Here is a 9681-nt window from a genome sequence, read left to right as displayed (position 1 = left end):
CATCCAAAATCGCTGCACTTGTCTTGCATTGCAAGGAGGTGTTTGCAGGAGCCAAATCTGTGCGTAGGAAGGAGGGGTAGGAAACCACGTAAGTGGATTTGTCCTAACCAAGTGGAGTCGTCCCTCCTTGTATCCTTCGGGCACACAAAATGGGGAAGCAGCAGGATAAAAAACAAACTCTGCATGGACAGAAGCACACTCAGGCGTACGCTGGAGATAGCTGGGCTAGCGCCTGGATAAATCATCTCTGGTTATCAGTAACAGATGCCGGAGCTGGGGCTGGGGCCTCCCGGCGTGATGATAAAGGACAACCAACGTCAGGAGCAGCACTTGAGCAGCAGCCCCAGCAAGCCTAAAATAGGGGATGAGACCAGGTTTGTCCAGGGCTCTGGGGTGTTCTCATTAAAGTTGGTCGGGGTTTTACGTCCCTGGAGGACAATGGGGGCAGACGGAGACCTTCAGGGGAAAGGGATCCGGTGGTTCAGGTTAACGCAGGGGATGGAGAACTTTAGGATTGTTGTTCTGCATATTCAGCCAGCACGAAATTCACTTGAAAAGACAACAACTGCCTTCAGGGGGGATGAGGGGGTGGAAAGTTGGCCGCCTTCGCTCCCCAGAAAAAGGCAGGAGGAGAGCCAGTGGCTGAAAGCTGACGCTAGGGAAATTCACGTGTGAAAGAGGCAGCAAATTTAACTGGGTGAGCAATTAAAGACGGGAGCAGATTTCTCCTAAAATGGTGGATTTGGGAGCTACGTAAATCACTTTTTTTTTCTTTTTTTTTTTTTTTTTTTTTTTTTTCAGTTCAGTTAATTAACCAAAAACACCCCAAAAAACCCACATTTGGCTCAAAATGAAGCAAAATGAGTTTTTTTTTCCCCTACTTTCTCCTGTTAGAGCAACACCAACAATTAATATTGGCTGAAATTAAATATTTTCTCTTCCCAGGGTCAAACCCTTTCGACAGCAGGGTTTTCTCTTCCCCAGCAGCCCGATGATCCAAGTGCTTGCCCGGAGTGTGGTCGCAAACCAGCTCTCCCCTCCGCCCGAGGACACTCATTTGGCGAGTTTTGGGGACGGATTTGCCCCGTGGAGGCTAAGAGCAGCTGGTGCGTGGTGGGGACGGCAACAGGAGGACCAGGCAGAGCCAGGAGGCAATATTTAGGATGCTGGAGTGGGAAAAAGGAGGCAGCAGCTGTGAGGTCTGGCTATAAAAAGGCCGGGAGCTGCCGCGGTGGGTCCTCTGGGGGGTTGCTCCCTGCCCCTCTCCTCGATGCTGTTCTAAATACGTCCCGGAGCCGAGATCACAGGCAGGTTGTCTCTGTCACCGTGTCACCACCTACAGCACTCTTCCCCTTTGCTTTCCGTTTCCCAAGAGAGAAGAAATCAGCCACCCCAAATGTCGACCCGGAGTCGCGCATAGCTCGAGGTTGACCAGACGTCAGCCAAAAAATGAATATTTCATTCTCAAAACTTCCAGAGTTCCTCATTTTCGCCGTTCTCCTTGGGAAACAGATGTCTCCTGGAAAGAAAAGGTCTCGTCTGACCGGCAGGCTCGGCGTGCACATTTGGGGAGGTTCTCGGAGGGATGAATACCTTCCCTATCCTCGGAGGCCACCTGGATTCCCAGCGGAGCTTTGGAGGCCACGCCGCCGCCAAATGTGTTTACACGAGGCTGTGCCTAACAAAAGAAGCCTGCCTGACCCAATTAGCCCTGAATTCCCCCCACTTCCAAAACAAGGGTGTCCAACCTGCTCGGCTTCCCTAAACCCGTGGCATAGCCCGGAGCAGGAACAGGGCGATGCTCCCATCTGCCCGCAGAGGTTGGGCTCAGCACATTTGGGGAGGAAAGCTGGTCCCTAGTTGTCTCCTCGGGCGGCTCTTCCCATCCCATCTCATCTCTCTGCCCACCAGCAGCCTTGTACCCAATTTTTGGCAGAGCTGGGGATGAATTCTGCCACGCTTCAGGCTCGGCTGAGCCCATACGTGGTGTTGAGAGTACAATTAGGGAATAAAGACTCGCCGAAGAAAGTCACCCCGTGGCTGGTGATGCTCCTGAGGTCGGGTTGGAGCGAGCAGCTCCATGGCGAGAGGTTTAATTTTGCTTCCTGAAAGCATCTTGGGGTCAACTTAGATCAGGATGGGTGCAGGCGACTTGTGAATACATTCAGGGATGAAGAGTCCCCCATTTTTAGGTTCCTATTTCAATGTCTGACCACCTCCATGGTGAGTTAAAAGGGTCTCATGGATGAGCAAGCCCCACGCTTACCCATTCCTTCCATGTCCTGACCCCAAAACCTGGCAGCCTGCACTGGGTTCCCTCCAGTATACCACTGCCTGTCTCATACTGGGGAGCCCAAACTGGACCCAGCAAGCAGAGGGGGTCTCATAAATGCTGAACAGAGGAAAAATTCCCTGTCTGGGTGATTTCATGTAGACACAGGGCCCACCGAGCCATCAGGGCAGACCTAAAGCCCTAAAGATGTGCCTACCCTAATAGGGGACCTGCCCCTGGATGGGGCCAGAGCTGGCTCGGAGTCCCTATGTCAGCTGTCAGCGGGACAAATGAAAAAGAAATCCTAAAAGTCCAGCAGGTGAGGGAAATGGGGGATCTGAGCCTCCACCCTAATGCCACGGAGGTGCAAAAAAATCAGCAGATTCCCACGGAGGTCACTGAGATATGGAAAAAAGAAATAGGAAATAAAAATAGACAACATAGCACGTTATCAATGGCAATGCTCTGGATAAGAAGAAGAGGAAGATTGTTTCTTCTGGATAAAGTGGATCATATGGGGGTACCCAAACTTCCCCAGTTTCCTTCTTTTTAGCCCAACTTTGGCATCTACTTTTTATTTTTAATAATAATAATTTTATTTATTTATTTATTTTTTCTCTCCTAATTGAGGCTGTTTGTGGAAAGAAAAAAAAAAAGAAAAAGAATAAGAAAAGAAAACTCACGTTGCCCTGTACCCCAGGCTGTTTAATCCCAGCATTTGCACCAGCCAGGCTCCACGAGACCCTTTTCTCCCTTGCTATTTCTGGGGATGCACGGGGGAAAAAGGAGCTCTGCTCCTTTAAGCTAGCAGAAAGCTTCTTTATATTCAGGTGGAGTCAAGCCTTCCTGGGCTATAAAGTTGCAGGGAGAGGCAGGGGCAGCAGCTGTTTTGCTTAGATCTTAGCGAGGCTCCAGTCTCATCATGGTAAGAGCATGCCTTATATTTGTGTTAGCCTAAACCTAAAGTCTAGGCTGTGGTTTTTCCAGGCTGAACAGCTTTGCTTGCTCTCTTTGCTCTCCTGTCTCTTGGGGATGTTAATTCCAAGCAGCTTTATTTAATTGCTGATTAGCTTATGGCTTATTGATTCAAAGTTTGCTCCTTATAAGGGAAAAGTGAGGGACTTGCTTGCAGAACAGCTGAGTGGCTTCTTGCTGCTTTTCCCCCCCCCCTCCCCGAATTCCCAGCTCCTGAGATGGGGTCTGTAGGGCTGCAAAGTGCCTGGCTCTTTAATGCAAGTTGCATTTTTTTTCTTTTTTATTTTTTTTCTTCTTTTTTTTGGAGGGGGGGAACCAGCATATCTCGAAATGCAACTGTGGGGCAGAGCAAAGCCTGGAGTTTGGCACTGCTGGCCCCTTTCCCGAGTTTAACACTCCAACTCTCACCCTGCCCCAGGGATCTAGTGCAACTTGTAGAGACCTTTAGGGTTTTTTTTTTTCTTCCTTAGGAGTGAGCTGCCATGTTGCCTTTGTCTGCTACAAACCCTTGGGATTAGATATTAAATGAATAAAGTCTCCCTTCCTCCTAGGTTCATGGCTACAATTTTTTTTTTTTTTTTTAATCGAATCTTTGCTCTAAAGAGTTTGCAGCTGTGAAACTGGAAGGGGATTGATCTGGCTGCTAAAAAACTTGCAGCCCTGCCTGCTCGAGATGAAACTTTTTGTGAATAACCCAACTGTCACCCTCCCGTGCATGCAAAAGAGCGACTTGTTGGAAAATCTGGTGGTGTCCTTTTGCATGTTGCAAGTGGAAGGAAACTTCAAAGGAACTCCCAGCGAGCCGGCTTTTGAACTTTTTCCTTTTATCCCGTGACTTCGAGAGCCTGTCCCGGTTATAAAACAGTTAAACATTTCCATGGGATTTCCAATGGGAAAATCAGCTGGACAACAATAGGCTGCCTATGGGCAGAGTCTGCAAAATGCAGTTAATGCAAGGAAAAAAAAAGCTCTTCCAGCATATATGGGGAGGGTTTAAAAAAAAAAAAAGCTGTAGAATGTGATCTATGCTTTCTTCCTTCTAGCAGGCCACTCTTTTCTTCTCTTCTCTGGGCTGAAAATGGCAGTGCCCCCCTGCAGCAGGTGCTGGGACCAGCAAATTGGGAGAGGATGGGGAGCGGAGCAGCTGTCCCGGCCCGTGCCCCTGCCGGGGCTGTGCCGCTGACCCCTGCAAAGCTTGGAGAGGAGCTATTGCAACCATCTTGCTGGGAGGGATGGGCGAGTGGCAGGCAGCATTTCCCAAATAGTGCAAATATCAGCTCGGAGAGGGAGGGAGGGAGGACTTGCATGTGGTGGGGTTCAGCTGTGCTCCACCAGCTGCGGGTGGAGGGCTCGCTGTCCCTCTGCGGTGGCCGAGGGATGCTTGGACAGTTGGTGTCCAGCTTTGTGGCAGATGGTCTGGGCACGTGGTGGCCACAGGGCTGGGCTTCAGTGCTGAGAAACCTCTTGGCAAAGAGAGGAGAAGTTGCGTTGAGTCCTGATGGCTTCTCGTGGCTGAGAGCTGTTGGTGCTCAGGACCCTCTAGTGTTGTTTAGAGGGTTGTCCTTTCAAGGGACAAGGTCCTCCTGGCTGGGTGGTCATGTCTAGGGGTGTACACACTCAGAATATCCTTTCCATCATCACCAGGAGCAATGGTGCTGCTCGCCACCCCCCACTGGGATCACCAGCACCCTTTAATGGGATCCCCTGGGGAGCTGGGCCGTGAGCTGGCACTGCAACACTTTGATCTCGGGGAGGTGGAAGCAGCAGAGGTGCCAATTATTGAGGGAAGCGTGCAACCATCACAAGTCCCCAGAGAGTCTCCAGGAGGTGCTGGTACCTCCGACACCTCCCCTGGAGGTTTTTTGGGAGGCCCCTGGAGGGTGACCTGCGTAAATGGGGACTCTGAGCCTCTCCCTGGTGTTGGCCTGCCCATATTCTGGCCCTGGGCAACTTCTGCTGTCCCCCAGCTTTGTTTCCTGGTGTGACTCCCAGCTTTTGGCTTCTCACTGCTTGGCGTAGAGATGTTTTGGAGCCTGAAGTTGTTGTCCCCAAGGGGATCGGCGACCACCTGGCTCCATGGTGGGACCAGGTGAGTGCTGAGCCAGAAGGAGCCAGCGGCAGTGCTCAGCTGCGTCCTGCCTCAGCACGAAGCCCATCACCTCCTTCCTTCCTTCCTTCCCCCTGCCTCAGGCCGGGCAAACCCTTCCTAGGTCTGCAGGTCATGGTTTGATCCTCGTTCCAGCTCCCAGCGGTGGGCGGAAGCCGCCTGATTCCCTCATCAGCCCCACCGAGAGCCACAGGGGCTTCAAATTAAGCTGCAGGATGTCTAAAAATGGCCTTAATGAGACATTTTTCCCCCCCTTGCAGAGGGAGTGCATCTCCATCCACATCGGGCAGGCGGGCGTGCAGATGGGCAACGCTTGCTGGGAGCTCTACTGCCTCGAGCACGGCATCCAGGCCGACGGGACCATCCCCGGCCCCAAGGTGGCCAAACCCACAGAGCCGGAGGCCGAACAAGTGGATTCATCTTTTGAGACCTTCTTCTGTGAGACAGCTTCTGGAAAGCACGTGCCCCGGGCGGTGTTCATAGACCTGGAGCCCACTGTTATTGGTAATAATGGGAGAGGAGGGTGTTGTGGCATCGTCATCGGGACTTCTCGCCCTTCTTACTGGGGTCGGGGTCATTGCCCAGTAGCTCCCACTCTCCTCTGCTCTGGTAAAACGTCTCCAGCCAGCAGAACCTGGCTGAAGGCTGCCTTTCCAAACGGACCTGAGAAGGACAGACCCGTTATCCCGAATAACCTCAGCTCATCCCACTTCTTAAAAGACCTGCTGTCTTCAGCAGGATCCTCACAGGCGTGAAGAGGCATGGGTTTATCAACCTTGGTAGTGTACCACAGGGTGAATTACCACATCCTAGGATTTGTGGCACATCTGGGTAAGCTTCGGCTTCCCTCTGAAGCTTCTGTGGGTGCTACAAGTTGCTTGGTGATACAAATTTCATGGTTCTGCAGGAGCCGTACATCTTGAAGCTGCAAATTTGCTACTTCCCCTTCCATCCCCAGCTCCATTAGTGATCTCTGGGGGTTAAACTCAATTTGATGTTTTAATTTGATTCGCAATACCTTCCTATTCAAGTTCTTTTCCTCAAGAACCTGGTGGAGATGACTCCCAGTCACCTGCATCCATGTAGGTTGTGCATCTGACCTGCTCCTGCCTCCTAGGCCTCTCTTGGGGGTGATTGTGTTCCTGTCTTATCTCGGATGTGTGACTTATTTAAATTAATGGAAGGAACGTAGACTTCAGTTTGGTTTCGTTTAATTTTTAGGTACCTAGTCAGGGTGCTAAATTGTTATCTGAGCGAGCAAGTCAATAGAACATGAAACAAATGAAAATGAAATATCCAACAGCTTGAGTGGGTCTAAATAACCCCTGGAAGTGTCTCAAGATCTGAGCCTAGAGAAATTGCTCCTAATCCTGTCTTCGTTAGCTGGTTGGGATGGATCCAGTGGAAAAATCAGCACTGGAGGCACCCTGTCTCCTCTTTGGTGTGCTGTAGGGCAGGCGGTGGAGGTCGTGCTTCCAGCCACCTGCGACAAGCAGGAGCACAAACTGCATGTGGTAACTACAGTAACTCACCTCACGTGGGCTCCTAGGGGATTTATTACCTGTTTTACTCTGCCACACCAATATCCATGACCTGTAACTGTGTGCTGCTCTCCATGACTGCCCCTCTTTGTAGATGAGATCCGGACTGGGACCTACCATGGGCTCTTCCACCCGGAGCAGCTCATCAGCGGCAAGGAGGATGCTGCCAACAACTATGCCCGCGGTCACTACACCATTGGGAAGGAGATTATAGACACTGTACTCAGCAGGATTCGCAAAATGGTAAGGGAAAAGGTGTTCTTTCCCTTAAAATAGCACACTGGGGACTATGTGATTAAGCTTTGGGTTTTGGGGTAATAATCTTTGAAGGAAAAAACATTATCTGAGCTCAAAAGTGGCTGCTGCTGTGAGTGGGCCATCAGATCCTGTACAGCTTCACATAAAGCCAACGTTACTACATATCACATGTGTATAGGGGGTTGGAAGGGGAATGAGGCAATGCTAGATGTAAGAAGGGGAAGAGAAGGACTTTTGACCTCAAGGAGGCCATGTTCCCGTTGTGCAACTGCAGAGATTAATTCCAAACGGGCAAACTGCAATGGGCTGGCAAGACCAAACTCCATGCTTGATAGGAGCAAGGCAAGTTCGTAATGCTGTATGTGGTTGCATGTAGCTGAAGTGCCTTTGAGATGTCTCCTAAGGGTCCAGGACCTATGTGCTACCTCCTGTCTACCCTCAGGTATTGAGATGTGCATTTGGTTGATAACTCTGGACAAGTTCCTCAGTTTCCATCTGATATGGAACTGCCTATGATAGCTCCATGGAGGTCCTGAAGTTGATTAACACATGCCTACTTAAAGATTCTTAGTAGGGTGATGGGAAAGGATCTACTCTAGGGGTTGGATGTACTCAGGGTGGAGTTTGGTTTCGTTTAGCTACTTCTCTTCTGGCCAGTAAGTGCTTCAAGCAGAATTTATTGCTATGCCATTTGGGATAGTCCTTAAGAGAGGTAAAAATACATTATTCCACTGCAGGCTGACCAATGCAGCGGCCTCCAAGGGTTCCTGGTCTTCCACAGCTTTGGGGGAGGCACGGGCTCGGGGTTCACCTCCCTCCTCATGGAGCGGCTCTCCGTGGAGTACAGCAAGAAGTCCAAGCTGGAGTTCTCCGTGTACCCGGCCCCGCAGGTCTCCACAGCGGTGGTGGAGCCCTACAACTCCATCCTCACCACCCACACCACCCTGGAGCACTCGGACTGCTCCTTCATGGTGGACAACGAGGCCATCTACGACATCTGCAACCGCAACCTGGACATCGAGCGGCCCACCTACACCAACCTCAACAGGCTCATCGGGCAGATCGTCTCCTCCGTCACCGCTTCCTTGAGGTTTAACGGCGCCTTGAACGTTGACCTGATTGAATTCCAGACCAACCTGGTGCCTTACCCGCGGATACACTTCCCGCTCACCACCTACGCGCCCATCATCTCGGCGGAGAAAGCCTACCACGAGCAGCTGTCGGTGCCGGAGATCACCAACGCTTGCTTTGAGTTCTCCAACCAGATGGTGAAGTGCGACCCACGCCGTGGCAAATATATGGCGTGCTGCCTGCTGTACCGGGGCGACGTGGTGCCCAAGGACGTGAACGCGGCCATCGCGGCCATTAAGACCCGCCGGTCGATCCAGTTTGTGGACTGGTGCCCGACTGGTTTCAAGGTGGGTATCAACTACCAGCCGCCCACGGTGGTGCCTGGGGGGGACCTGGCCAAAGTGCAACGCGCCGTCTGCATGCTGAGCAACACCACGGCCATCGCCGAGGCCTGGGCCCGCCTGGACCACAAGTTTGACCTGATGTACGCCAAGCGTGCCTTCGTGCACTGGTATGTGGGCGAGGGCATGGAGGAAGGGGAGTTTTCGGAGGCCAGGGAGGACCTGGCTGCCTTGGAGAAGGATTACGAGGAGGTTGGAAGGGACTCAGCAGATGGAGAAGAGGACGAGGCGGATGAGGATGAGTACTAACAAACTCCTGCCTCTTCTTAATGAAGCCAAACCTCAGATGAAATACAAACTCTCTGTCATCAGGCTAAACTGGTCTTGAGTGCCTGGAGGTGCCAAAGGATTGTCCTGAACCTCGCCGCTACTGTTTGAAGTATTATGCCTTTTCTGCTTGCCTAGTCTACGTGCTCCTAGCGCACTTCTGTAGCATGGGTGTCTCGAGCTTTATCACACGGCTGTTTATCGATGAGTGAAGCTGAATAGGTGCCTGGCTCAGTGCTGGGGACACATCCTGCCTGGGCAGAGGATCCTGTTTTTTTTTTTTTTTTTTTTAGCCCAGGGGAATGTCGCAAGCTGCCTGCTTTGGTTGAGATGGCAAACTCTTGCTCTGGCTTTTACTGCAGAAGCACCTTTTTAACAAGAAATGTACCAGTACACTTCTATGCAACTGTCTTTTGTATTTGAATAAAGACTTTTTTTTTTCCTCTGAGCTCTCTGGATTTAATTGGGTTGTTGTACGTACGTGGAGGTCCCTCCTGTGTGTGGATGGTGCCTTTGGGGAAATGGTGAATGCCAGTAAGGGGATGCTCTGGGTAGGTTAACTCTGAGTATTATTGACTGTAATTGCTGCTGTGTGGGAAATATCCTATATCCTGCCAGAACTTGCCTGTCAGGAGCTGGATGCTGCTCATGTCACCTCCAAGAGCAGCCTGGAGGAGCTGGGGCTGGGAGCAGGCACTCAACCCCCAGTTTGACCAGTCCCACAGTGGGGAGAGCACCATTTGGGTGGGTTTTTGCCACCTCCCCAGCTCTGGCAAGGCTTCCTGGGGG

At 51.4% G+C, this 9681-nt stretch overlaps 1 protein-coding gene across 1 annotated transcript; it reads left to right on the top strand.

Annotated features, from left to right (window-relative positions):
* Positions 1-3080: 3080 nt before the first annotated feature.
* TUBAL3 (tubulin alpha like 3) lies at positions 3081-9340 on the top strand. Its single transcript, XM_084535972.1, has 4 exons — positions 3081-3197; positions 5615-5858; positions 6990-7138; positions 7891-9340. The coding sequence occupies exons 1-4, from the start codon at positions 3195-3197 to the stop codon at positions 8872-8874; spliced, it is 1380 nt and encodes a 459-aa protein (XP_084392098.1). The 5' UTR covers positions 3081-3194; the 3' UTR covers positions 8875-9340.
* Positions 9341-9681: the final 341 nt, after the last annotated feature.

Source organism: Aythya ferina (assembly GCF_964211825.1).
Source record: "Aythya ferina genome assembly, chromosome: 1".
Lineage (NCBI taxonomy): Eukaryota > Metazoa > Chordata > Aves > Anseriformes > Anatidae > Aythya > Aythya ferina.
This window is presented reverse-complemented; position numbering and strand designations above follow the sequence as displayed.